Source organism: Sprattus sprattus, assembly GCF_963457725.1.
Source record: "Sprattus sprattus genome assembly, chromosome: 12".
Classification (NCBI taxonomy): Eukaryota; Metazoa; Chordata; class Actinopteri; order Clupeiformes; family Clupeidae; genus Sprattus; species Sprattus sprattus.
Window position 1 is genome coordinate 31,207,369 of NC_137910.1, and position 27,043 is coordinate 31,234,411.

Genomic DNA, 27,043 nt, shown 5'->3' on the forward strand with positions numbered 1-27,043 from the left:
AGTATGAGGCCAATGCCCAAATTACAAGTAGTCTAATTACGAAACACATCGCGTTCTGAAACATTCATTAACAATTTCCATTCAGAATTTAAGCTGAACGTGAACAATCATACTAACAATAGGCGTATGAACGATTTAAACAAAACAGTACAGCCAATTGTTTTTTTATGGTACCAGTGAGCTATAAGTATTTCGCCTACCAGTTAGCATTATACGGCAGCGGTTTTACGTTTAGTGACATGGATTTTTGGAACAGGTTTCCCTGATACTAACCTTCTCTCCGTAGCTCAATGAATGAAACGGTTTGTTCAATAAAACATGAACAATATCTTCGTTCTCCATTGCACGTCCTCTTTATTTGCAATCTTTCTACAACAATCTTTAAGGGTGACATGTTATTGATAATATCCTTCTGCAGAATGGTTGAAGAGGGAAACTTCTTTCGGTATTAATGTCGAATCCCCTCCCTCCAACGCCAAAATCCGTTGTTTCTGAGACTGCGATGTTGGCGCAGACTCAGACGCTAGGGAGGTCTTTCCTCCCCTGGGCAATGTAAGTCAATGAGCCCCAAGAACCGCCAGTATCAGAGACAGATTCCATTGATTTCAATGGGAGCCAAAGGGAGGACGTCCTCCGTGCAGTAATTTCTTGTTACGATAGGGGGTGCTAATGTTATTTTAACTCAGGGAAACAAATTATAATATGCATAGTATTAAATACTGAAAAAAACATGCAAAATAACAGAACACATGTCCATCCCTGACCAAAGATGAACAGTTCACTTCACCTGGTCCACGGTCGCTACAAGCTGCCCACTGCTCCTGGGGGGGTCATAAACATTAATTCACTGCAACCTCAGGCCTGCCATTAAAAACCTGACAAAGGTCTTATTTAATTATGATGTTCAGAGGCGTCTGAGCCGCTCCATATTAGCACTCATTCATTTTCACTTCATATTACACCCACTAGCAACTTCAAACTGTTAAGATGGTTCCTTAAGCTGGAGATAGCTAGGATACTTCATAGCTAGGCATGAGACCTTGCATATTTTACACAAATCTATCACAGGATCCTGTTAAATCTACATGTTTTTTTTACAATGACAAGATCAACGGTGCAACTGACAGAAACTATTCTCCACCCTCAAAACTCTACCCTCCTCCTCTCCCCCCAGCTACCAACCCCACTGCTGATACCTTCGCCTCCTTTTTCACAGAGAAAGTGGCAGCCATCAGGAACCAATTCAACCAGCTGTCTACTCCGTCTAAGGGCACAACCATCAATGGCTCATTGTTTCCTTCTTTCACCCCTCTCACTGAAAACGAGGTCTCCAAAAACCTAACATGTAGTCGACCTACTACATGCCCGAGGGATCCTATCCCATCCAAAGTCCTTCAAGCCATATCACCTTCTGCTTACCGGCAATCACCACTGCCGAAGGACACGTCTCTTGATCCCACTCGTGGAAAACTATCGGACAGTCTCAATTCTCACACTCCTATCCAAAACCATTGAGAGGGCAACTTCCAAACAAGTCACAGAGTTCCTGTCAAGGATCAATCATTTCGAACCACACCAGTCTGGATTCAAAAGCGGTTACTCCACAGAAACAGCCATGTTGTATGTGACAGAGGTCTTAAAAACAGCTAGAGCAGCAGTTTAATCCTCGGTTCTCATCCTGCCTGACTTATCAGCTGCTTTTGACACAGTCAACCACCGCATCCTTCTGTCTGGGAATTTCTGGCAGGTCACACTCCTGGTTTAAATCTTACCTCACTGGGTGCTCGTTTATAACGTGGCAAGCTCAGCTGTCTATACCTCACCGCCTCACCACAGGGGTTCCCCAAGGCTCGGTGAGGGGACCACTTCTCTTTGCCATGTACACCACCTCGTTGAGCCCTATCCTTCGCTTGTATGGTTTTTCATATCACTACTATGCAGATAATACCCAACTATATCTGTCTCTTCTCCTGACGACACCACTGTCTCGGCGCGGATCTTGGATTGTCCCTTTGATATATCCACATGAATGAAGGAACACCATCTTCAGCTGAATCTGGCTAAAACGGAACTGTTGGTCTTTAAAATGTGAGCAGAGTGTTCAAACACTGCTGGTGATGTGGGGCACGAAACCTTATTCAAGATGATGGGGTAAGGAATTAATAGAACAGAACAGAAGGGTGGTGATTTTCTACTGCAACGTCTTCCTAACAGGCCGGGACTGCAGAAGTTTTACAAAATCAATTTATAAACCACGGTTAATATTAGGGAAATTACAGTGTTTCTTCATGCCTTTCTGTGCTAACTGTCAGACAGGTGAAATTACGGTGTCTCTTCATGACTTCCTGTGCTAACTGTCAGACATGTGGAAACAGTACATGGATATTTATTTGTATGTATTTTCCCTCAGGTTAAAGAAGAGCCAAGAGGGTCCATCAGAAGGTGGGGCAGAAGGTGAAGCTGATGCAAATGATGATTCAGATGTGGAGGCCACTGAGGATGAAGAGACAGAACTGGACCCTGAGGCAGAGACCTCTAAACTCAACATATGTGGATCAGTTTGTTCCTCTTCTGGTAGCTGCTAGCACCTTGCACAGTTCACCACTCAGCCTTCCAGTTGCTGTGTGTTTTCTATGCCTGAAGCACTTTCACCAGTTCCTCAGTAGAAAAACTCAAAAGGATAGAGTGCACTAACCTTACATGCCCTTGCCCTCTATATCAGTAGCATTTACCATGTTATGGCGGCAACATACATCGACCATTTGTAACAATAAGCTTGAATTTCTATGCAAGTTTGATGTGTATTCACAACTATTATCTAGTGCTATGCAGGACACCAACACCTGTGCAGCATGGTGTATTGTGATGTAGTGCCATGCAGTTTTTTGTAATGGCATGGCATTATTAAACCGTTAAACTCTTTGTGGTGATAGTGGGTTAGATTTGTGATTTTTGTTTCCTGTTCTGTTTGCGTAGTGATTGGTGTCTTTTAGTGTCTTTTTATCGAAATTCTAATACCTGTTGCTAAAGGTGTCATTTACTACAGCAACATGAAGAAAGACATTTCAATTACATGATCTGCATGAAGTCCATCTTCCAGCTAAATAATTATTTGGAAACCTTACTTTTCTTTCCAGTCCTTCCTAGTGTTTGTTTTAATGATCAATATCTTAAGCTCGAGTTGGTGCAAGATCAGTGTAAAGGGGGGATACTTGCACTTCTTCCAGTAATGTAGCTTCAACGGTTATCTACTTTTGCTATAAGAATTGGATAGGAATATTGTTGAGATATGCATGTAAACACTATACGTACACAGGCTCTGTTTCGTACCGAAGCCCTGAGATGGCATATATTTAAGCTAGTCCGTTATTTGTCATTATCTTGAGAAAATGAAACTTGGTTTGACCTAAGATAATGACACAATTTATACAATATTTTGGAAAAAGGATACATTGTTTTATTACACTGCTGAAGAGCTTGCTGAGGTCTTGGGAGACGTCTGATGAATGTGTAATATACGACTGAAATGAAGCAACACAGGTGTTATAAACCCTATAGAATGTTGTATTGTTTTAATCCTAAAAAATAAAAGCCTGTTATGTGGCTGGTTGGTGTTTGACTGAGGCAACATGAACTTTAATGTGGTGCTTTAGCTATTCTATGCTGTAGACAAATGCAACATAAAGACATGTAGACATTGCCTGTGTACATTTTAGACAAATTAAACCTTTGGTTATGGATATTCAAACCTCTGATGTTGATATTTGCCCCAGCTGGATACCATCATCAATGTAGGCTACTCCTGCTCCTTAGACATTGATACCAATATCAATGAAAGCTACTCCTGCTCCTTAGACATTGATACCATCATCAATGTAAGCAACTCCTGCTCCTTAGACATTGATACCATCATCAATGTAAGCTACTCCTGCTCCTTAGACATTGATACCATCATCAATGTAAGCAACTCCTGCTCCTTAGACATTGATACCATCATCAATGTAAGCAACTCCTGCTCCTTAGACATTGATACCATCATCAATGAAAGCTACTCCTGCTCCTTAGACATTGATAACATCATCAATGTAAGCAACTCCTCCTTAGACATTGATACCATCATCAATGTAAGCAACTCCTCCTTAGACATTGATAACATCATCAATGTAAGCAACTCCTCCTTAGACATTGATACCATCATCAATGTAAGCAACTCCTGCTCCTTAGACATCGCCACTGACATCCACTGCACTCGCCTATTGATTTATCACAGGAAAACAATGTATCATTTTCCAGAGGAATGGAATCAATCATTATCCTCATCTTTGGAAAACCAAATGTAATCTTGTGTTAATGACAGGAAAAAGTCAACATCTTGGAAAAACGAACTAAAATAACTTGATATCACATGACAAATGTGGATCTAAATTAAATGTAAATTGATGGCGGATTACGGCTTCCGTTCTTATGCAGCTGGTCAAACTAGGAGAATGGAATTTAATCTTTCCATTGAATGTCCACTTGAATGGCCTTTCAGTGACCACTCCACTGTACAGTAAGATTTGTTTTGTTTGTTTGTTAGATTTTTTTAAACTACAGGATGGTCAGTCTATAAGACAGTGGAGCCAGGAGTGAGGTTGCATAAAATCCTCACTAAAATCCGTAACTAAGGGTAACTGAAAATTAAGTTCTGTTAATAAACACCATATGTTTCATGAGTTAATAGTTTACTGAATCACAATAATCATTCAGTTTTAGATGAGTTGTGCATGAACAACAAAGTTTCTGAAGGCTGATTTATTGCTTTCCCAATAGGAGAGTATTTGTAAAATATGCATATATAAATATGTGCCACATATGTTGAGTTTGGTGTCAGGCTGCTGATTAATTCAACCTCATAGCACACATGATGATACAAATACCTATCCATTTCAATGGCCCCACCCTATAGCTTTACTTCAACATTGTTTGGACATTTGAATGGTTAAACATTCTTTATTTCATTTCAACTATCAGTCATACTTATCTTTTTTTTTTTTTTAATCAGAGCTAGTTTGAAACAGAATCCGATACGTTTTTATGATCATGTTTTGTTCTGTTCTTTGGAACGGTTCATGTTAGGTGCATATTTATTGTATTAATAATAATGCTAGCCATCCCTTCTAATATATAGGCTGGCAATAGGCCCTGACCATATTATATATGTACAAAGTAGGCTATAGCTCATCACCAAATTAGGTTAGTTACAGGTTACTATGCTGTGTAGCACTACCATACTTCATAGGTTAGTTACAGGTTACTATGCTGTGGAGCACTACCATACTTCATAGGTTAGGTACAGGTTACTATGCTGTGGAGCACTACCATACTTCATAGGTTAGTTACAGGCAGGGTGCGATTTGCCGGGGGGGATGGTGGGGATTCCGGCCCACTAAATTCGATAACACACCTTTTCAGTCTTTTTGGTCTCTCGAATGTCTACACCAACCAGGCTTTTAGCTAGCAGGGCGTCTGCCCTATAGTCTACTAAAAATAAGAAGAAATGGGACGCCCTACTTTTAGGCAGGACGGCCTAAAGACGCCCTATTTTTCTCCCGTTTTACCCGTTAACTTCGCTGAATGTGATCAAAATTCACCGTTTCAGTCGCTTCAGTGCTTAGCGAAGTCTAGAATCATACATATGCCCTGCCAATTAGAAAAATAGCATTGCTGTATTCCCGCTACAACAACGTTACATCATGATTCCAACGAAACATTGATTCACGGGCTCGCAGAAGCTACAGAAGACAGCTGTCTCACCGCACGTCACTGAACCTACTACTTTAGGAGTTCAACAAGAGTTTGTGTGTTAAGGTGGTGGTCTTAATTAATCTAAATTCAATACAATACAATACAATATACATCATACACTTTAAAGCTTTGTTTAGAATACGGAGGTCTAAGATCGGTCGATATTTTCCGTCCTTTTTTGGAAACCAGAAAATAGCGACTGAAGAACCCCCTGTTCTCGTCTCCGAGAGGTAGCCTACAGACCGTATTGCTCCCGTTCCTAGAAGGGAGTCTATTTCCTCCTGTAGGAAACACGCTTGATGAGGTGGCACTAGCGTATAACGGGCGGAGCGTATAACGGGCTATCATAATTTGGTATCTGGACAAATTGGCATATTTTCGGAATACCAGGGTTTGGGAATACTGGGCTTTCGGAACATTGACATGGCACCGCGCACCAATAGGCTAACGGGCTAGCCCACCACTCAAACACACAACATAGAGTGTAGGCTAACGGCTGGCTGTTTCAGAGTAGAGTAGGCTGAGGGCTAGCAACAGCTATAGACTTGTCTTGTATTTACAATGCAAACGAACTTGGCCATAGAACATCGGTCCTAAGTCAAACATATTTTGGAGACGTTTTAATTCATGATCAGTAAGCCTACCGTAGGTCGTTGTATCGGATCTCCCTGGCTGTCGCCACCAGCATCAATGTCATCCACGGGAGCCCTGCCGTGGCAAACATTTCCGATATTTTGGCACATTTGGCAGCGTTGGCTTGAAGAGCAAGCCTCTTCTTATCTCGCAGTTTCTCCGCACCCCCTCTTTGCTTTTTCTCCATTTTGGACTGGAGTATTCTAACAAAACGTGCGTTTCTGTGCATCGACCAAGCTAAAGGTAGAAGGTGTTTGGTGATATGATTGGACGAGCCCCAAGCCACTAAAGAAGACAGACAGCCAATGGGCCGCAGAATAGCGTGCGCGTGTCAAGCATGTCAAGGCCATGGGCCACGCTGAGTTTGTTTACCGTCCTAATGCATTATGTAGGCAGGTCCAAATCGAAAGGGGTTGGTGTTGGGTCAGCCCAGGGGATGTGATTGGGCCAGCCCAGTGTCAATAGGGCCGCTCATAAACTACTTGTTGGGCCAGCCAGTCAGACCATTATATGGGGGAAAAAATAAAAAAATAAAATTCGGGACTATCGGCCCATATTGCACGTCGGCCCAGCGGGAAAACGCCCGGTATGCCCGATGGCCAGTCCGTCCCTGCATGGGGGGGATAACGCTCAATTATTAAAAAAACAATGAAAAAACAGACACGTGGTGACAGCGTTTTCTTACAATTGCTTACATCGCTGGCACTAACGTTCACCTTACCCGAACTGTCGGCATTCTCAGAATTTGCGAACGTCCCCATGCACATAAACACATTGTATACCTTGTAACAATAACATTACAAACACGGAAATGAGCAAAGCCAGCTAATTAGGCTACTGAACAATGAATATGAAAATATTTGTTCAAAAAAAAAACATCCCCCCTTCTGGTTTTTGGACAAATCGCACCCTGGTTACAGGTTACAATGTTTTAGAGCAATACCATACTTCATAGGTAAGATACAGGTTACTATGCTGTGTAGAGCACTACCATACTTCATAGGTTAGATACAGGTAACTATGCTGCGTAGAGGACTACCATACTTCATAGGTTAGATACAGGTTACTATGCTGTGTAGAGCACTACACTACTTCATAGGTTAGTTACAGGTTACTATGCTGTATAGCACTACCATACTTCATAGGTTAGTTACAGGTTACTATGCTGCAGAGCACTACCATACTTAACCCTTAAGGTAAGTTACAGGGTACTATGCTGTAGAGCACTACCATACTTATCCCATAAGGTTAGTGACAGGTTACTGTGCTGTAGACCAGGGGTCTTCAACAGGGGGTCCGCGGAGGTACTGCAGGGGGGTCGCGGAATCTTTGGTTGATAAGACAATTTTTTTTTATATTCCTAAAAAAAATTCAAATTAAAAAAAAATAATTCAACCAATTTTTTTCCCCACGACTTTAAATGTCTTCCGAATCAGAATTGTATTTATTCCCTTTAAATTTACATTAACATAAATCCAACATATTGTAGCGAACGTATAAATTGATCGAGAAGACGTTTTCTTTCAGTCCAATCGACACATTCAGCTACCCACAGGAGCTCTCTCAAGCTGGGCACCGGTTCACTCACAGCACCTTTCATGCAAATACGACAGCACAGGCACTAGCCAATCAGATCGCGTTTCTGCTCCAGTCTAAAGAGCGCGAAGATCAAAAATAAAAGATGGCGGACCAAACTCCATAGCTGGTCTTGTTTGTACCAATAAATTGTTAGTTAGACTTTTTTTGCTTAGATTTAAAAAAAAAATAAAAAATAAAGAGAAATAGACACTGTACAAGGTCAAAAAACGTTTATTGTAACTGAAAAATAAGTCTGAGAGGATTGGCGAGGTGTATGAGCCCCCTAGCTAATGTTAGCATGCTACTACCTACAATCTTAACAACTTGCTAGCGTTGTGATTGGTTTGTTGACCTGTCAATCTCACTATAACATCTATGTTGTCAACACAACTCCATGCGCCAGACTCCTCCTCCGTCATCCGTTGGATCGTGTCAGTTAGGAGTTATTGAAAAGAAGATACATCTCACTATTGTGGGAGGATGTGTGCCATCGACAGATGCTTGAGGATTCACTGTCCCTTTATTTATGTATGATGAAATAAAAACATATATCTGTGAATTATTTTAATAAGTTGTTATTTATTGTTAGCTCAGAGTTGTTTGCAAGATGTATGTTTATAAATGGCATTGGCACGGCCACCCTGTACCTTTCATGTTGTTAAATTAAATTCAATGTTAAAAAATGTTAAGTTAAATTCGTTGTTCAAAAATGTTAGGTTAAATTCAATGTTAAAAAATAAAAATGTTACTGAATATATTAACCTTTGTATTATTTGAATAGCTTAGTATTGAATACACAATAACAGGGTAGCTATGTTTATTTGGCACTAGGCCCAGTATATTTTAAACAAAATGTTATGCAATTTATATAGTAGGGGGTCCCTGCTCATCTCGCCATCAGTTTGGGGGTCCCTGGCCTGAAAAACATTGAAGACCCCTGCTGTAGACCACTACCATATTTCATTTGAGCAGGTTTGTTTAGGGTTGTCATTCTGTTCTTTCACCCTCAGCCTGCACCCCCCCCCCCCCCCCCTGCTGTTACCCACCCAACACTTTGGGAACCACTGGCCAAAGCGTATGTAAATATCTGCAGCTTAGAATCCTAACATTCATGTCACATTGTTCATCTCATAGTGTTCATCTTTTCCCATTTAGAACATGTACACATGCAAATGCAACAAGGACTTCGGTTTTGGTTTTGCTTAAATAATTGTTTTAAGCTATCGAAATACCATCTCATGCAAGTACAGTGTTCTAGTAGGTTCAAGTAACTTCTGTATTGCAAACTCACAACACAAAAATATCTTTAAAAAGTACTGAAAATACAGTAAATGTGTTCAGTTGTAAATTGTACGTTCTGCATGTGAAACACAATGTATACCTTTATAGTATCTTTATAGTAGCTTTAAATCTGTAAATAAGGAAAACACTATTTTTGTGGTAAGTCACTTTTTGTCAATGTATAGACAATTTTTAGCAAAAAATACATTTCTTATTGGAATTAGGTGAAGTGATTCGTTGAGCGATCTTTTGTCCACACTGTTTTTAATTGAAGGGGGCTTATCTTCAGGAGTTATGAAAAATTAGACCCTCATTCAATTAATAAGCCTATTCTGGCATATTGGTTGTCCAAGCAAATTCCCAAAATATCAAGCATTTGTGGTATGATGCTTAGTTCACAGAGCCAGAAGCTCATTTTTGGCATATGTTATTAAATAAAGAAATACAGGTCACACAATTGCTGCACAGCTGCACAGCCATGGACCGTAAGGCCCTACGCAGTGTGGTCAGATCCGCTGAGTCTATCATCGGCAGGAAACTCCCTTCCCTTCAGGACATCTACCTCACAAGATGCCTCAGAAGAGCTGGCAGGATCCTAAAAGACTGTCACCACCCATCCTTCAGACTGTTCACCCTGTTGCCTTCTGGTAGAAGGTTCTGAAGTATCCGGTCTCGCACCCGCAGACTGGAGAACAGTTTCTACCCTAAGGCCATCAGACTCCTTAATGAACAATAATGAACAATAATGCACTCTCATCACTTTACACTCGCCACTTTACTCCTTCACTGCTGTTTGCACTACTTTTGCAATATTGCACCACCCACACACTTGAAGTGTCTTTGTCTCTGTGTCCAGGTTATTATGTTTAAATATGTTCAGTATAGCTAAAAATATCATGTAGGTATGTTTATCTGTTTAGTATCTGTTTAGTATGTGTATTTATGTTTAGTATGTGTATCTATATTGTATATTTATTGTTTATCTAGTAGGTCACTACTATGTCTTTTCATATTTTTTATCTAATATTCAGTACTTATTGTTAAGTTATGTTATATCATGTTGGAGTACTTATATGTTTATATGTTATATGTTATGTCTTGTCATGTTATGGTAGTGTGGTATGGTGTCCTGTCCTAAGAATTTCAGTGCCCAGTCCAACTCTGTTGTTCTGTGTACCTGACAATAAAAGACTTGACTTGACTTGACTTGACAATTTGTACAGCCCCAATAACAGAAGAAAATTAAAATGTTGTACGTTTTAAATGAAGAATATTTGTACTTGTCTAAGCCATCACTCGACTTCCTTCTTGTACTTCGGTGTCCCTGTTAAGTCCCTGTTCAATCTCAGCTTTCTTATTTGATGCCCCCTTGTGTTTCATCTCTTCTTTGTGTCAGCCATCCAATACGCCCAGAGGCATTGCTATGTAATTTTCATCATATTCAAAATTATTCTTTTATTTGCATTGTTCATTAATAAAGATTTTTGTGCTTTCAAATGTTAAAGTAGTCAGCAGGTCAAGCATGTTTTCTTAACCAGTTCAATGGTGAGTTTTTGTTGATCATTTTTATGTTACACCTTTCATTCCCACTACCTGGCCAGCCTATTCAGTGTCATTTAGATGAATGAAATGTATTTGAATGTTGAGGATGAATTTTATGTTGTGTGTTACCTGTTTTAATTATACATTTTGTTAAGTCCTTGTAATCACAAATTAAGCCTGTCCCTGGAAACTAGGTGATTTTTAATGATGGCTATTAAAGTAGGTCTTGAATACACTTAGGTCCAAACGTCATTAATTTCCAGTTAATCACTGCAGATTTGAAGAGACAAAAAAAGGCAGTAATAGGTAGAAGATCACACTACATGATTTGCCTATTATATTTTCCATACGTTTGACATTTTTACTGTATGCCTAATGCCTACCTTCTGAAAAAAAAGAATGCCTACTCATACACAAACATATTTTAAGACATTTTACCAACATTACTTGTGCTCAAGATTCGTGCTCACTGAAAAGTCAACATGCAAAACATTCAAGCAGCACTCATGGACCCAGATCTTTGTGTTGTCTGGTGCAGGACTGATGGTGAACATTCCTCAAACTGGCCTGCCTGCTCGAAATGCAATTTATGTTAGTCTGTCAGCTCACAGTTTTGGAGTTGACAATTATCATTTTTGCTCTTGTCATTATTTGTGTCTGTCTTCCACAAACTAGGGTTGCACCACATTGCCAAACTTTACACTCTTAAATTAAAGAGTAGCAATTCCCCCCAAAAACTTTGCAAAACAGTTCTGTTCCAAGGGTTCTAGCTAGGCTAGGTATAAAAATATAGAAAACAGACTGACTGCTTAACAAGAGAAAACATAAGCAAAAACAGAGAAAACTTAATAATGAAATTGATAGTGATAGAGATAAAAAATGAAGCCAATAGACTTTGAAACAATATTAAAAAGGGATATATGTATGATTAGGCCTCTGAAGTGTGTAATATAGCAAAGTTAGTACAGGTAATGTGGGCTATGTATATTTGATTCAGAAAGATCCAAGTTTAGATTTGAAACTGTTATCATAATGATGATTGTTTGGCAACTGCTACTATATGTGTGTATATTGCACTGCTATACAAATATAAAAAACAGACTGCCAGTGTCTCACTATTTGATTTGAAGGCTATTTGCAGATTTTGTTCCATTTTCTCAAAGATCGTCAATTATTAGTAGTTAAAGGTGCACTATTTCGATAGTTTAGATTTATTTTCAGTATTTCAAAGTGAATGATCTGTGGGAGCACAAGAAAAGTCCTCTCTTGAGTGTCTAGCAGCAATTATATCCTATCGAGATTCTAAGTAACATGGAGACAAAACTTTTTTTGGTACTCCACGTAGACAATAAACCCTTGAATATAAAAATGACTCCGTAGAAATGGTTGAGAAATGTAAATCAGGGTGTCTGCAGGTTTTAACAAGTGCAATTTTAGACCTTTTTTAGACCATCATGGGTTCAATTTAAGACCTTCACGGAGTATCAAAAAAAGGAATAACAAAGCCAGACTGCGGTCAATTGACATTTATTGTCAATGAAACAAACATATATACATCCATTATTTTACATGCTTCTAAGCTGTGCACTTTTGGTGGCAATTTCATCCTCCAGAACCTTAAGCTGTTACAGTTTGTCTTTAGCAGCCCTCCTCAGAGCATTGGATTTTGAGAGGAGCTCTGCCATTTTGCTGCCAGCCTTGCCCTCTTCTTGCTCTGCCAACTGAGCCCAATAGGCTAGGTGCACGAAATACTTAGTGTGGGCTGTTTGTTTCCTGTTTAGCCAGGTGTGTTTGAACCTGCCACTATTCTGAATGTAATTAGTGTCTACAAGTCCTTCTTTATCGTAATGCTGATTCACTAGGTGCAACACCTAACCAGGTCCGTGTAGACGCTAATTACATTCAGAATAGCGGCAGGTTCAAATACACCTGGCTAAACAGGAAACAAACTGCCCACACTGAGTATTTCGTGCACCTAGCCTATTGATCGCAAATGCTGGACGCAGCACTAGAACTAGTACTACCGGTAGAGGTATTATTTCTGCTAGCTGCAGAACAAAACTGGGCTATACCATGCGAATTTCGCGGCGCATTTGCCGAGTCCTGGTGCTTACTTGACTTTGTGTGCGATTCCAGTGCCTTAATGCCCAGGGTCCCGAGTTTTAGAGTTCTTTTGCAGAGAATGCAGTAAGCCTCACTGTCGTTGGGAACGCGTTTCAACCAGTCCGAAAATTCCGGTCGCGAGAGTTATCATTGAGTTTGCATTTCCCCATCTTCTTCTGCCATTTAATCGTCTTTTACTTCATAACTTCCCGCCTTGCTCGCACACAGGGAATCAAAATACTTGCTACTGCAAGTGACGAGAGTACATTTCCGTTTCACATCCGTAGTTTTCTTATTACGTTCCACTAACAGCAACATGTCATGTAGAACTACACGGACCATAACTGTGCGCAGCTCCACTGTTTACTTGCGTTCGTTTACAGGCCAGTCTTCACCTCTCCAATATGGAGTTGACGTATCGCAGCAACGGGCAGAAGCAGTCCATGTGGCGTGTAAATATGTCTATGGTTGCTGCCACCTACCGTGTACTTTAGCCCCAGAATGCTGCGAATCTGCTTATCCTACTTAAGAATCCAAGTGATTGCGCTCACTACAACTACCTTTCACAATACATATTTAATTTCGGGCAACAATTCAGAAAACCGTTCCAGATATGTACCTCTGCTGAGCCACCTAACGTCTGTATGAAGCACTAGATCTGTGTGTTCTGCACCTGTCTCTTCTAGCTGTGCACCGAATAATCGCCTCTGCAGACTCCTGGCCCGAACAGAACACGCAATCTTGTTAGCCACATCTATCACGTCTTTCATATTTAAAATCTTCTCGCACAACCCTTGCTGGTGAATTATACAATGATAATTCAGGAATTCTGGGAAAGATTCACTCTGTTTGCACAATCCAATGAACCCAGCAGTGGGTCCAACCATTGCTGGAGCCCCATAGGTTGTAACGGAGACGAGTTTGAGAAGGGGCAATTGACTCTTATTAACGAATTCCATAAAAACTTGAAAAATATCGGTGCCTCTCGTGTGCAAAATGGTCAGCAGCTCTAAAAACGGACGGATTGTCTTGAAATGCCGCTCCAAATCCTTTTTCGTTGGTAAAGCCACGATTGCATTGCAGATAAGACAGATGGACTTTGCATTCGATTACATGAAAAAATAATCCTCATCCCACTCTGAATGAAAAGCTTCTGCCATGGAACTAGCCTATTCACTTGCTCTAGTCTAGCTTCTCGCGCCCTTTCAAGTCCTTAGTTACAACCTTGCAAACATACCCTGCATGCGCAGATAGAAAGAAGCGGGTGAGATTTGTTTTTATTATGCCTGATATAGCCTACTATTGTAGCCTACAAATCTACACACTGCTTCACGCGATCAGCAATTCATTGTGCCTATTTAAGATTTTTTAAGTTGGAAGTTTTAATGTATTTTACACAACATTAGGAGTAGGCTACACACAACATTTCTCGCGATCGACTGCAACTTAGCCCACGATCGACTGGTTGGGCACCCCTGCTCTATCTCATCTGGATTGGCGGAGAGGAGTGAACAGGTGCAGTGTGCAGCGTTTCTACATGCAGCCGGAGATAGAGCTCTTAAGTTATTAAATACAATGGACTTTGGTGATAGAGAATTAGACTTGGATATGCTCAAAGACCAGTAAAAAAATACTGTGAGCCATGGAAGAATATAGCGTATTTGAGGCACATATTTTTCATGAGAGCCCAAGGAAAACACAAAACCATTGACGCAATTGATGAAAAATAAGGCTAAGGACTGAATTCGGAAGATTTACTGACAAACTGATTAAAGAGCGCATTGTCTGTGGCGTTAACAATGACACTGAGAGGGCAATACTTCTAAGCATTGGCGGTGCGTCAATAGTGGGCGCAAGGGTGCCGCCCCACTTAAAATTTTGAGATTAAAATATGTCAAAAGCCAAATCATTAAAATAAGAAATGTACCGTGATTACACGTTAAATGCACTGCACGAAAAGCAAGATTATCGGGCCCGTATACGCTGTGATACAGCCGCGAATGATCACCATTCCTGGCTGATCGCGGACATTCCCCCGAAACATCCGTCTGCCGCATACGGACGGAATTTCCCGGGAAGGAACCTGCGAGGGGAGGGGGGCCGATGTGTTTAGCATTCTCAGCTCCCGCTGATAGAGGTGCGAAATGCTCTTATTAGCATATTGACTGTCAGCAGTCTAGCCACACACACCCTGCTGCAGCTATTGGTTGAAAACGACAAGGAATTGAATTAAAACGTCTTGTGATGAGACGGAATGAGATTCTGTCTATAGGTCAGCTTTCAACTGACAAAACGTATCCCCTCCCATTTACAGCTATTGCCCCATAAAAACGAAATTAAAATGTACATGATAATAGTTTAATTAATATTCTGTCTTTAGGGTTTTGCTCCGGGGTTATCACATTTCTTGATTCACCTTCCGTTTTCAGACTTCTGTTTTTAGGGTTTTGATTTCGGGGATATCACGATTCTTTCTTTTTCCTTTCAGTTTCAGAGTTCGAGTGTTCCCATGTACTTTTGAGGCTGTTCCACTCATATTCCGGAGCTTCCTCTCTGTAATGTTCTTGAGATTCACTTTTGGCATGTAATTATACAGAGTCGGGCTTACTCTGATATCGAGATAGTCATTTCGCAACTTGGGACATGTTTGCCACTCGTACATATCTAACCTGTGTCTTTTCAGGTAGATTTTACGCGAGCTTCGTCAGATTTGAACCTGCGCTCTTCAGGTTAGTGGTACGATGTATCTAATGGTGCTGTTACTAACCGCTTAGCCACCTTTGCTGGTAAGGATTTAGCTAGTCGGTGCGACTAAGTACCTGGTTTATCATTCCTCCACCCCTCTGGGGTATTTCTCTTCTGTTACTGGAGCCAGCGAATTGGGAATTGTTTAGTGGACTTATGTGACGTTTTAATTATGTTTACGTACGCCCGAGGCAACATTAGAAACTTTAGACTCGAATAATAAACGTTCAATTTCTAGTCTTTTTTACACGTAGTAAGTTTCAATAACACCATACCATTCGACCATCGACACCATCGACATTCACAGTGATGTAGTGGTCCCTGGAGAAGTGGGTATACTCTTTATTTATTCATACAGCACAGGATAAACACCCTGTTTTGAGAAGTGGGTATACCCAATGCTGACTGAAAAATAAGTGGGTATACTCCGTATACCTGCGTATACACTGGACTACACCACTGGACATTCAAGGAGCAAAGATGAGACGTCGTAGTGTGGTGAGAACTGATAAAAAAAATCGCCTGCCTTCTGTTTTCCACGGTAGATCGCATGTTATGCTAGAAATGGCTTAGCATGGGTGGGATGGGGAAAGATAACACCTTTCCATCCAGACGCAAATTTAGCTAATCGGAATCTGTAAGTGGTTTCCAGATATATATATAGTTGATCTCTCTTATTTGACGAAGCAGTGAGTTAGCTGTCTTTCAATGTCTCTTGTCGAATTATCTCACATGTTTATGGTGGTATGTGTTTAAAAGTTTTAACATAGGCTATGTGTAATGCTCCTAACTTATATATTATTATTTCACCTTAATGTTCTTGAGATTCGTTTCTGGCATGTAATTATACAGAGTCAGGCTTACTCTGATAACAGTCATTAAGAGTCGTTAACAGTCGTTAAGCAACTTGGGCCATGGTTGCCACTAGTGGGGATCGAACCTTTCAGGTTTTTTAAATCAGTGAAGCAGTGACGGGTGCCTCCCCTGGCGGGGGGGGTGGGGGGGGGGTTGTTTTCAATCCAGGTTAATTCAATTAACATAACAAAGCATGTGGGCTTCTACGGCAATACACAGGGTCGAAGACTGTCGTAAATCCCACATTTCATGCAGTGATGAGTGTGGGAGACCAACCAAATCTTTGCGCCCCCAACCAATGACATCGTTTCCTATCGTTTCGTATTTCAACGCGATTGGACTATTCGAGACCAGAAATGATGATGTGATGTCATTCCCTCAAATCACATAATAAGCACCTAGGAGAGTAGGAGAGCAGCATTGCTAGCAGACACGTTGGTTTTGTGAATATGGCGACATCGGTGACTGAAAACTCTGTGGTATCTTTATGTGAAACACGGTTTAATCGAACGTCTGGATATAAACATTCAGCAGCAGACCACTGATAGCACCTGGAGCATTTCGTCAAACCTGTAGGCTGTGTTAAAGCCCCATTATGCAACAATTATACTTCAGGATTAGGGTTAGGATAAGCAGTTTTACCTTAAAATAACAGCTTTAAAAAAAATTGGGGCGCTACAATGACTTTTAATATTGAAAATTGCCTCCGTGCCATTGCCATACCAGGGTCCATAGGCATATAACTGCGTTCTGTAGTTTTGCCTGCCGCAGCCCGCCGGCCTGACTTGTTTACTTTCTGCTGATCTAGTAAGTAGCTTATTTGCCGTCTTGCTTTGTGCACTTGCTTGATTTTTGACTGTGTAAGGACAGTCGTTAAGTAACTAGTTTGTCATAATGTCAAAGTCAGCACATTTCAAGAGATTTTGTTAGTTTTAGCTGCTAGCATATCGTAAGCAAATAGCTATTGATCCGTTGTGCTGCTTTAAGCGGAGTTGGGTAGCTGGTTTTTCAGTTAGTAATGCATTATTTAGTTTCCCCTGTCTGTTGTTCCAAAGTCCTCGGTCTGAAACACTCTGGATTACAACGGGAATGAGCAGGGGCGGGTTTAGGCACAGGCGAACCAAGCAGCCGCCCGGGCGGTCACTTTTTCATGACGTGGGTGACGGCACGAGCACTTACAAAAAAAAAAAATAATAACAATAATAATCATCTGCGCCGCAAAGCAGTTTTCTAATATCTATCAATATCACTAAGTGGGAAATTGGAAAATTGGCGCCCCCTGCAGCTGCAGGCGCCCCTGCTCGCTAAGAAGGTGCAGTGCACAGATCCTGTGTGAAAAGGGGGAAGGGGTGATGGCGTGTGTTATCGGCAAACGTTCATGTTGTCATGTTAATCCATTATTAAACTGAGCATATCAATTGTTAATCCTTGGAGAGAACAAATCGCAGTACAACTTGAAGACCAAATTAAATATTCGTCACGCTGCTAAGTGTTCCACACTATAAGGTACGCGCAAAAGTACAACACTATTTCATAAGTAAAGCTTTAATGCAATATTTTTATGGGAGCTTGTTTCTTTCCATAGTCACTCACGAGAGTGAATGTAAACATGTCAACGCTGAATGTGTCCGATAGTTGACGTGTGCGTTATTTAAATTAGATATTAAACTTAGTATTTTGATAGTTTAACAGAATGGCCGATGTTTGACACTGTCCGATAACTGACATACCTACGCTAAGACACTGCCCTGTCAGGGACAGGGTTATGCTAGTTAATGAACTAATAAATAATCTCAGCCAGTACGTTTACATGATGGCATTTATCCGATAATGGCTTACGTCGGGGTTTGCTATCCATGGGGGGAAAACTGCTATTATCTCACAGTACATGGCAGTGAAAAATCCGGATCTTGACCGCGTCTGTTCAAATCAAATGTGGAATTTTTACAAGCGGGCACCTTCTACCGTTGATTATACAGTAAAAAAGTTGTGAAATGAAACAAAAACACATTACAATTAAAGTTGTATTTGTGCAGTTAGATTTACTTTTGTTTAGATAAAAATCGAACTTTTATTTTGAAACCGTAAGTGGTCCTAATGCCAGGATGTAGGAAGCACAGGTAGTTCGTGAGTTTGCAAAGCACATGTTTACTGTGGATACATGGGGAGTTAATTTGCTGGCCATTTCCAGGGATGCTACTGGTAAGATCTGTTTTTATAATAATTTCGATTATCTGTTGATCTGTGTAAGGTAAATTCCGATTATTTTGTAGGATCTGTTTAATGTTAATTCCGATTATTTGCTGATCTGTTTAATGTTAATTTCGATTGCTATATTTTGTGTTTGTTTCTTGTAAAGGTTTTCAACCTATCAAAAGACTATGAAAAAACTGCTCTAAAAAGACTTATTTGTATTTATGACTACAATAAATCAAAGAAGAATGAAGAAACAGTCTTGAGTTGATTCAATACTACCCTGTTGATGGCCAAGGCCTTTTTCAAGTTTGGGCAGAAATTAAAAAATTCCCCTGATAACTTGACAGTTGAAAACCAATGCTGATTAATAACAGTTGAGCTGCATCAAGGCTAGAAGATTAACAGCTTCAGTGAGTCAAGAGTGTGGATGCAGAGGAGAGTTGCTAAACAGCAAGGCTATTCAAGAGGCACTAGGAACCCAATCAGTTAATCTGAATAAATACATTATCAAATTCAAAATGGCAGCCGAAGCTCTCGGCAAAACACTGGATCAGCTTAAGAAAGATAGGACGCTTGCAAAGACCTCCTTCACAAAGCAAGCTAACTATCTCAGTCGGAAAGCAGGCGATTTAACTGAGTTAGAACTCAGACAAGAATTTGAAAAGCTCTCTGCCAATTCAAGGAGAGTTATTGAGGCCAATGATGATTACAGGACTGGATTAGAGGCAGAGCTAGTAGCCAAAGAAGATGGTAAAGATAATGTGCTTAGTCTGGAGCAAGATGCAGACCTAAGTAAATATGACAATGAATGTGAGCAAAAGTTCAATGACCTAAAGCAGATTGTTCAAACCAACCTCTGGAGCAGATATGGATCAGAGATGCTAGAGGCTGCTTTTGAAGAAGCAAGAAAAGCCTGTATGCATACATATGGACTACCTGTGGAAGGCAACAACTGTGAAGGATTTGACATCCAACATTCTGTAGTGGAAAAGTTGATTAAAGAATCATCTGATGCATTCGCAGCCTGGGTGTCATGGATTCCTGCTGAAGAGGAAAAAGTCTTTCGAAAGCGAAGCAGGGATCTGAGAGTGGCTTGTAATGAGCTAGACATGAGAAAAGGTGAGTTTGCCAGAGCACGGAGAATAAATATGGAGAAGCAAGGCGCTGGCGTGAAGCAAGAACACACTGGACCAACAATACCAGTAGTGAGAATCAAACCAACCAAACTGCCCACGTTTAGCGGTTGCAAAAGAGACTTCCACCGCTGGAGGACAGACTGGGAAAGCCTTCAGAAGCAGGGAGAGCCAACCGGTTCACCAGAGGTAAAGAAGATTCAGCTTCTTGATAGCGTGGAGGAAAAGATTGTGAAAGATCTCCGTTTGTCGACTTACAGCACAGCTGAGGATGTCTTCAGAGTGCTGGCAAATAGGTATGGTAACAAATGTGCCATTGCTCTAGAAATTGTTGATGAGCTCGAGAAGATTCAACCAGTCAGAGGAATTCAGCAAAGAAAAGTAGTAGACCTTATTCAGACCATTGAAAAGGCTCTTGCTGATCTCACAGATCTAGGAAGTACCGGCGCCATCAAAAACCCATTGGTGGTGAGGTCTTTAGAAAGCAAGCTTCCTGAGTTTTTGAAGAAGGACTGGCTGATGTTCATGGTGGATCCTAGCAACGGTGTCACTCAAGATAATCACTTTGACATGCTATTGGCTTTTCTGAAGAAGCAAGAAGAGATCTTTGAGAGGCTAGAGCACCTACAAATCACAGACAAAACAGAGAGGCCAGACAAAGCAGAAAGGACTTTTAACAAGAAATATGCCTCAACTAAAGCCACCAAGAAAGAGGATGCTGAGGAGGGATGCATTATCTGTGGAGATGAGAAACATAAGGATAGGATTTTCTTCTGCAAGAAGTTCAAGAGTCTGAAGCTGTCAGAAAAGGAAGCTGCTGTGAAAAGGATTGGTGCATGCAGGAAGTGCTTAGGGTGTCATAAGTATGATGACGGCTGCAGAGACACTTACCTGTGCAGAAATGTAGACTGCAAAAAGAGAGGCTCCTCAGATCACCACTTCTTTCTCTGTCCAAGAGGGAACAGCAAGAGGCTCGAACTTGAGAAACCTCAGACAGATGACCGAGACAGAAAGAGCTTAACTGAGGAACAGAAGAGATTCTTGGGTGAACTTACCCCTGAGTTAGCTGAGAAGTGCAGGAGGGCTTTCACCAATAATTCAACGAACGTCAGCTGTCAAGCTGAGGACCAGGTGAGCCTCCTCAAAGAAAGTGGATTGAGAGGACTTCCTGTCATTATGATGTTAATGGAAGTGACCGCTAATGCAGGTCAAAAAATTGGAGCACTTGTGGATCTTGCTTCAGATACTAATTACATCACTCATAAAGCAGCCAAAAGATTGAATCTTAGGAGTGAGAAGATCACACTTATTGTGCATGGAGTGGGTGGAATGGCTACCAAAGTAGCCACAAGAAGATACCTACTCAGAGTTCGAATCAAAACCTCCAAGGGAACTGAGAGGGCCCATGAACTTATCTGTTATGGGCTAAAGGACATCGCCAAAGTTCATCAAGCTGTCAGGGCTGAAGAGCTGATGAAGTTCTTCCCAGAAGTTAAACCTGAGGAGCTGAGGAGACCTGAGCAGATTGAGTTGCTCATAAGTCACAGAGAAGGGAGACTTGCCCCACAAAAGGTGAAAGTTGTGGGAGATCTCGTCTTGTGGGAGAGCCCTCTTGGAAAGACAGTGGGCGGAGCACACCCTGATCTGTTTGAGCAAGTAAACATGGCGGCACATGAGTCGAAGACACACTTTGCTCGTTCTATGAGAACAGCTGCCATCAAATATGAGGAGATCCCTGCTGAGGTCCCCTTCATGACCAAGACAGTTCACATGCAAGACACCATTGTTGAAGCTAGGCATACAGCTGCAACTCACCGTGACTTCCTTGAGTGGTGGAAATGGGATAGCATTGGTGCAGCCTGCGAGCCAAAATGTGGTGGATGTCGTTGTGGGAACTGCCAGCCTGGAGGAATGGAGATGACTTTAGCAGAGGAAAGGGAATTTGAAATAATCAAAGATGGCCTTACATACATCATGGAGGATGAACACAGCAAATCCCCACACTGGGATGCGAGGTATCCTTGGGTAATGGATCCTGCTTGCCTTCCCAATAACCGAAGTGGAGTTGAGGCCACCTTCTTAAGAACTGAGAAAAGGCTCAGTAAGGAACCAGAGTGGTTTGCTGCTTACACTGCTCAAGTCCACGAGATGGTTGGGCGCGGAGCTGCTAAAAGACTCACAAAGAAGATGGCTGAAGACTGGAGGGGACCAGTTTGGTATGTGAGCCACCTAGTAGCACCAAATCCCCACTCAGTCACTACTCCAGTGCGACTTGTGTGGAACAGCAGTCAAAAGTTCAGAGGAGTGAGCATGAACGACCTGTTGCTCAAAGGGCCAGACGTCTTAAACCCCATCAGGGCCGTCCTGCTCAGGTTTAGGAAAGGAGTGCATGCGGCCTTAGGAGACATCAGGAAGATGTACAACTCTGTGTGGCTGGAAGAACGCGAGATGCATCTTCACAGATTCCTTTGGAGAGACCGGCAAGACGAAGAGATAGGGGAGTATGTCATCACAAGGGTGAATATAGGTGACAGGCCTGCTGGATGCATAGCACAGCTGGCTATGCGAGAAACTGCAAGGCTCACCAAGTTTTCTCACCTGGAGGAGGCGCGAAGGGTACTGGAGGAAGACAGCTACATGGATGATGTCCTAACATCTCACAATAATGCAAACAGACTGAGCGAAGTGACCAAGGAGATTGAGGAAATTCTGCAAGCAGGTGGATTTTCTCTGAAGCCATGGGTCCAGTCTACGCAAAGTGGGAGGCAGGAAAAGGAAGTAGCAGACCCCACAAAGAGGACGCCCTCTGAGACGCAAAAAACATTTGTCCTGCCAAATAAGTTGAGAGATGAGGACAATAAGGCGTTAGGTATTGGATATATAGTAGAGGAAGACAAACTCTACCTGATGGCTTCAATCAATTTCTCCAGAAGGAGAGGAAAGATGAGAACAGGCCAAGACCTATTGATGGAGGAGGTGAGATCGAAAACACCTGATCCCCTCACCAGAAGATTACTGCTGAGTCAGGTTGCTGGGCTCTATGACCCTATAGGACTCGTCACACCACTAAAGCAGAAAGGTGCCATACTCGTTAGGAAAGCATTCCAGGAGACAGCAGGTGGAAATCTGGCCCAAAACACCAGGGACAAACCACTTTCCGAGGGCCTCAGGGAGGAAGCCGTCAAGCTGTTTGAAGAGTATTCACAGCTGGGACAAGTAAAGTTTCATAGACGCCTTACACCACTAGGCTGGAAAGGAAAACCGTGGGCTATTACTTTCTCAGACGGCAGTGACAAGTCCTATGGTGCTGTTCTATACCTTAGATGGGAAACGGACAAAGGTATAGACATCAGACTTCTGGAATCCAAGGCCAAGCTGACGCCACTGGACCAGAAAGGAGATGCAGTCAAAGCTGAGGTCTGTGGTGCTGTGTTTGCAGCCAGGCTGAGAAAGTACATGGAAAGACATGGTCGGATGGATATAGAGCGCTGGTTTCACCTAGTTGATAGCCAGACAGTATTGGGAGCCATTAAGCGAGACAGCTATGGCTACCAGACATTCTTTGCCAACAGGATAGGAGAAATCCAAAAGTCTGCATCAGTTGAAGACTGGTGGTGGGTCCCAGGAAGCCTCAATATAGCTGATATCATGACAAGGGGAGCTGCCCTGAAGGATCTGCAAGAGACATGGCAAAATGGACCGGAGTTTTTGAGGAGGCCATTAGAAGAATGGCCAATAAAGTCAGCTGAAGAAGTGGTAACTGACGCCAGGGACAGCATCAGTAAGCTGCAGAGGAAGGCCTTTTCAGCAGTTATGACAAGAGGTCAAGTGAAGAGATGCCGAGGGGTCACCACCCAGGACCACACCAAAGCTGAAGACTCTGTTGTGAAAAATGATACTGTTTCAGAAATGAGACAGAGTGAAGTTGCGCTGAGAGTAGCACTTCCCAGCACAGCCGTCAAAAATCTCTTGGAGATGAAGAGATTTAGCTGCTTGTCCAGGCTGGTGAATGTCGTTGCTTGGGTAAGACGGGCTGCTGATAGCTGGCTAAGCCTTAAAGACCAGACCGCAAAGAAACCAAAGTGGGAGGCATCACCCTCAAAAGAAAAATCTAAAGCTTTTGCGATCAGTGTTGAAGACTGTGAGTATGCCTTCAGAACTCTCTGCTTGGCAGCTCAAGAAGGCACAACATTTCCTGACACTACACTCAACCGGTTAGTGGTGGTTAAGCAAGAAGATGGACTCCTTCTCTGCGGCGGCAGAATTCAGGTCTTCAGAGAAGACAAATCTTTAGTGCCAATTCTCCCACAAGATGCGTGGATTTCTACATTACTTGCAAGAGAAGCCCACAATATCAATCATGAGGGTATAGCAGGAACACTGTTGAGGATGAGAAGAAAAGCCTGGGTGGTTAAGGGAAGAAGGATTGTCAAAAAAGTAGTGGACAGCTGTGTAATCTGCAGGAAAATGAAAGCAAAACGGTGTCAACAAATAATGAGTGACCTACCACCTGAGCGAACCGCGCCAGCAGCTCCATTTCAGTTCACTGCCGTGGACCTATTTGGGCCATATGAAGTGAAAGATGAGGTGAAGAAGAGGGTGAGGCTGAAGGTGTGGGGTATTGTGTTCAGTTGCATGGCATCCAGAGCTATTCATGCTGACATTGTCAGTGATATGTCTGCAGAAGGATTTATGCTTGCCTACCAACGATTTACATCACTGAGGGGACACCCCAGCAAGGTATGGTCTGATCCAGGCACCAACTTTGTCGGGGCCAAACCTGCCCTTGAAGACCTCTATCGGTTCCTGGAGAATCTGGAAAGATCAGGAATGGAGGAAAAGGCGGGCAAGAATGGCACAAGATGGTCCTGGAAGATCCATCCTGCAGACTCACCTCATAGAAATGGAGCAGCTGAAGCAGCAGTGTGGACTGTAAAGAGAGCCCTCCAGAACGTAGGTGGTAATGGAATCTTCACATGGGGAGAATTCCAGACCTTTGTCTACATGGCGGCCAATATAGCCAATGAGAGACCTGTAGATGCGAGAGCACAAAGTCAAGAGGATTGTGTGGAGTATATCACTCCAAACTCTCTCCTGCTGGGGCGGGCGAGCTTGAGAGGAGACCCAGGAGACTTCCAGTGAGGGTTATCCCTACAAAAGACTGAGAGTGATCCAGTCGGAGGTGAATAAGTTCTGGAAGAAGTGGTGTCAATTGGCAGGCCCGAATCTCTTTGTAAGGAGCAAGTGGCACACGAAGGAGAGGAATGTTGCAGAAGGAGACATAATTCGGCTTGCGGATCAGAACGCCTTAAGAGGTCAGTTTAAGTTAGGCAGAGTGATCAGTGCGTTTCCTGACGAGAAAGGAGTCGTAAGAGATGTCAAAGTCAGAACGTTTCCCAGCTATCCAGCTATGATCAAGAAGCCATCCAGTGGAGAACATGGTAGGAGAACATCAGCGGCGAGGAAGCTTCCCAAGATCCCTGCTACAGTCCTACACAGAGATGTCAGACGTCTTTTTGTGTTGATTCCAGTGGAGGAGCAATGAAGGGAAGATCGGCTCCAGGGAAGAGTGACGTGACCTCCTTGGGTTCTGGCACCAGGAGCTCAAGTGGGAGGTGTGCTGTTAGATTTACTTTTGTTTAGATAAAAATCGAACTTTTATTTTGAAACCGTAAGTGGTCCTAATGCCAGGATGTAGGAAGCACAGGTAGTTCGTGAGTTTGCAAAGCACATGTTTACTGTGGATACATGGGGAGTTAATTTGCTGGCCATTTCCAGGGATGCTACTGGTAAGATCTGTTTTTATAATAATTTCGATTATCTGTTGATCTGTGTCAGGTAAATTCCGATTATTTTGTAGGATCTGTTTAATGTTAATTCCGATTATTTGCTGATCTGTTTAATGTTAATTTCGATTGCTATATTTTGTGTTTGTTTCTTGTAAAGGTTTTCAACCTATCAAAAGACTATGAAAAAACTGCTCTAAAAAGACTTATTTGTATTTATGACTACAATAAATCAAAGAAGAATGAAGAAACAGTCTTGAGTTGATTCAATACTACCCTGTTGATGGCCAAGGCCTTTTTCAAGTTTGGGCAGAAATTAAAAAATTCCCCTGATAACTTGACAGTGTTAGTATTGATTGATTCACATCGATATGAATGGATGACATGACTAACAAGTGGTGGAAAAGTTATATGAAAATACTTGTTCAGTGAATTAGCGCGTTCTATCCAAAACAGTCTTAGTCAACGTTTTTCTAATGTCAACACATGGGTATGGGCTATCACATAACTATTAGGGATGGGAACCGAGAACCGGGTCTCGTTTAGAACCGGTTCCCAATGAGCCGAATCTTTGGAATCGTTAGCCAAATTCATCACCGGGTCTGTTAACGGCTCTCTGTGCCGTCTGCGCATGCACAAACTCTTATAATAAAGTCAGAACGCAGCAGAAATGGCAACTCGACAGAGGCGATCTAAAGTGTGGCTTTATTTCACCCAAACGGATGCGAACACGGTCACTTGTAACCTCTGTAAAAAATGTATTTCCTCAAAGGGAGGAAGTACATCTACCATGAATAAGCACTTGAGCACACATGGTATAAAATTACAAGAATGTCATGTTTTCGATGCCAGCAGCAGCTAAACTAACGTCGGCGCTTCATCCCTTACTTGCCAAGGTAAACTCCTTGTCAGGGAGACCTCTACCACCTAAACTGACACGGACATTTACATACAGTTGTAGCGATAGTGTCTTAACGGATAGATACACACTGGTGACAAAATCATGCACACAGAGGGGGTATTGGGTTAGGGTTTTTTATTGACTTAGCTTTGTTCCGTGTAGGTTTATCCGTTAGTTATTCCGTGTATGTGAGAGCCGCAGGTTCCGTGGTTGTTGGAGTGGGACTTCCGCCTTGCTGATTCAAAGGACCCGAACTGGGGAAACAAAGGGTGGCTTAGTAGTGCCAACCTCGGGCACGAGCGCGCACTTGTGCGGGGAGTTCGTTGGTTGCTCCCAATTAAGACAAATGATGTGCTATGTATACGATGTATGTATTTTTGTATTGTAATGTTTGTATTGTTGATTATGAGATATATTTGTTACAGTAGGACTTGAGATTATTGATTAAATGTATGGTATATTGAGGTTAAACGTGAATGTGAATAATGGACTCTTCTGGTGGG

General features: G+C 42.0%; 1 protein-coding gene across 1 annotated transcript in view; it reads left to right on the forward strand.

Moving 5' to 3' along the window:
- Nucleotides 1-3,354, forward strand: part of stk32c (serine/threonine kinase 32C) — a 215,596-nt gene extending 212,242 nt beyond the window's left edge. Inside the window, exon 12 of the mRNA XM_080848338.1 lies at nt 2,411-3,354. Coding sequence (XP_080704464.1) covers nt 2,411-2,585 — 175 coding nt within the window. The 3' untranslated portion in view covers nt 2,586-3,354. The remainder of the gene's footprint in view (nt 1-2,410) is intronic.
- Nucleotides 3,355-27,043: the final 23,689 nt, after the last annotated feature.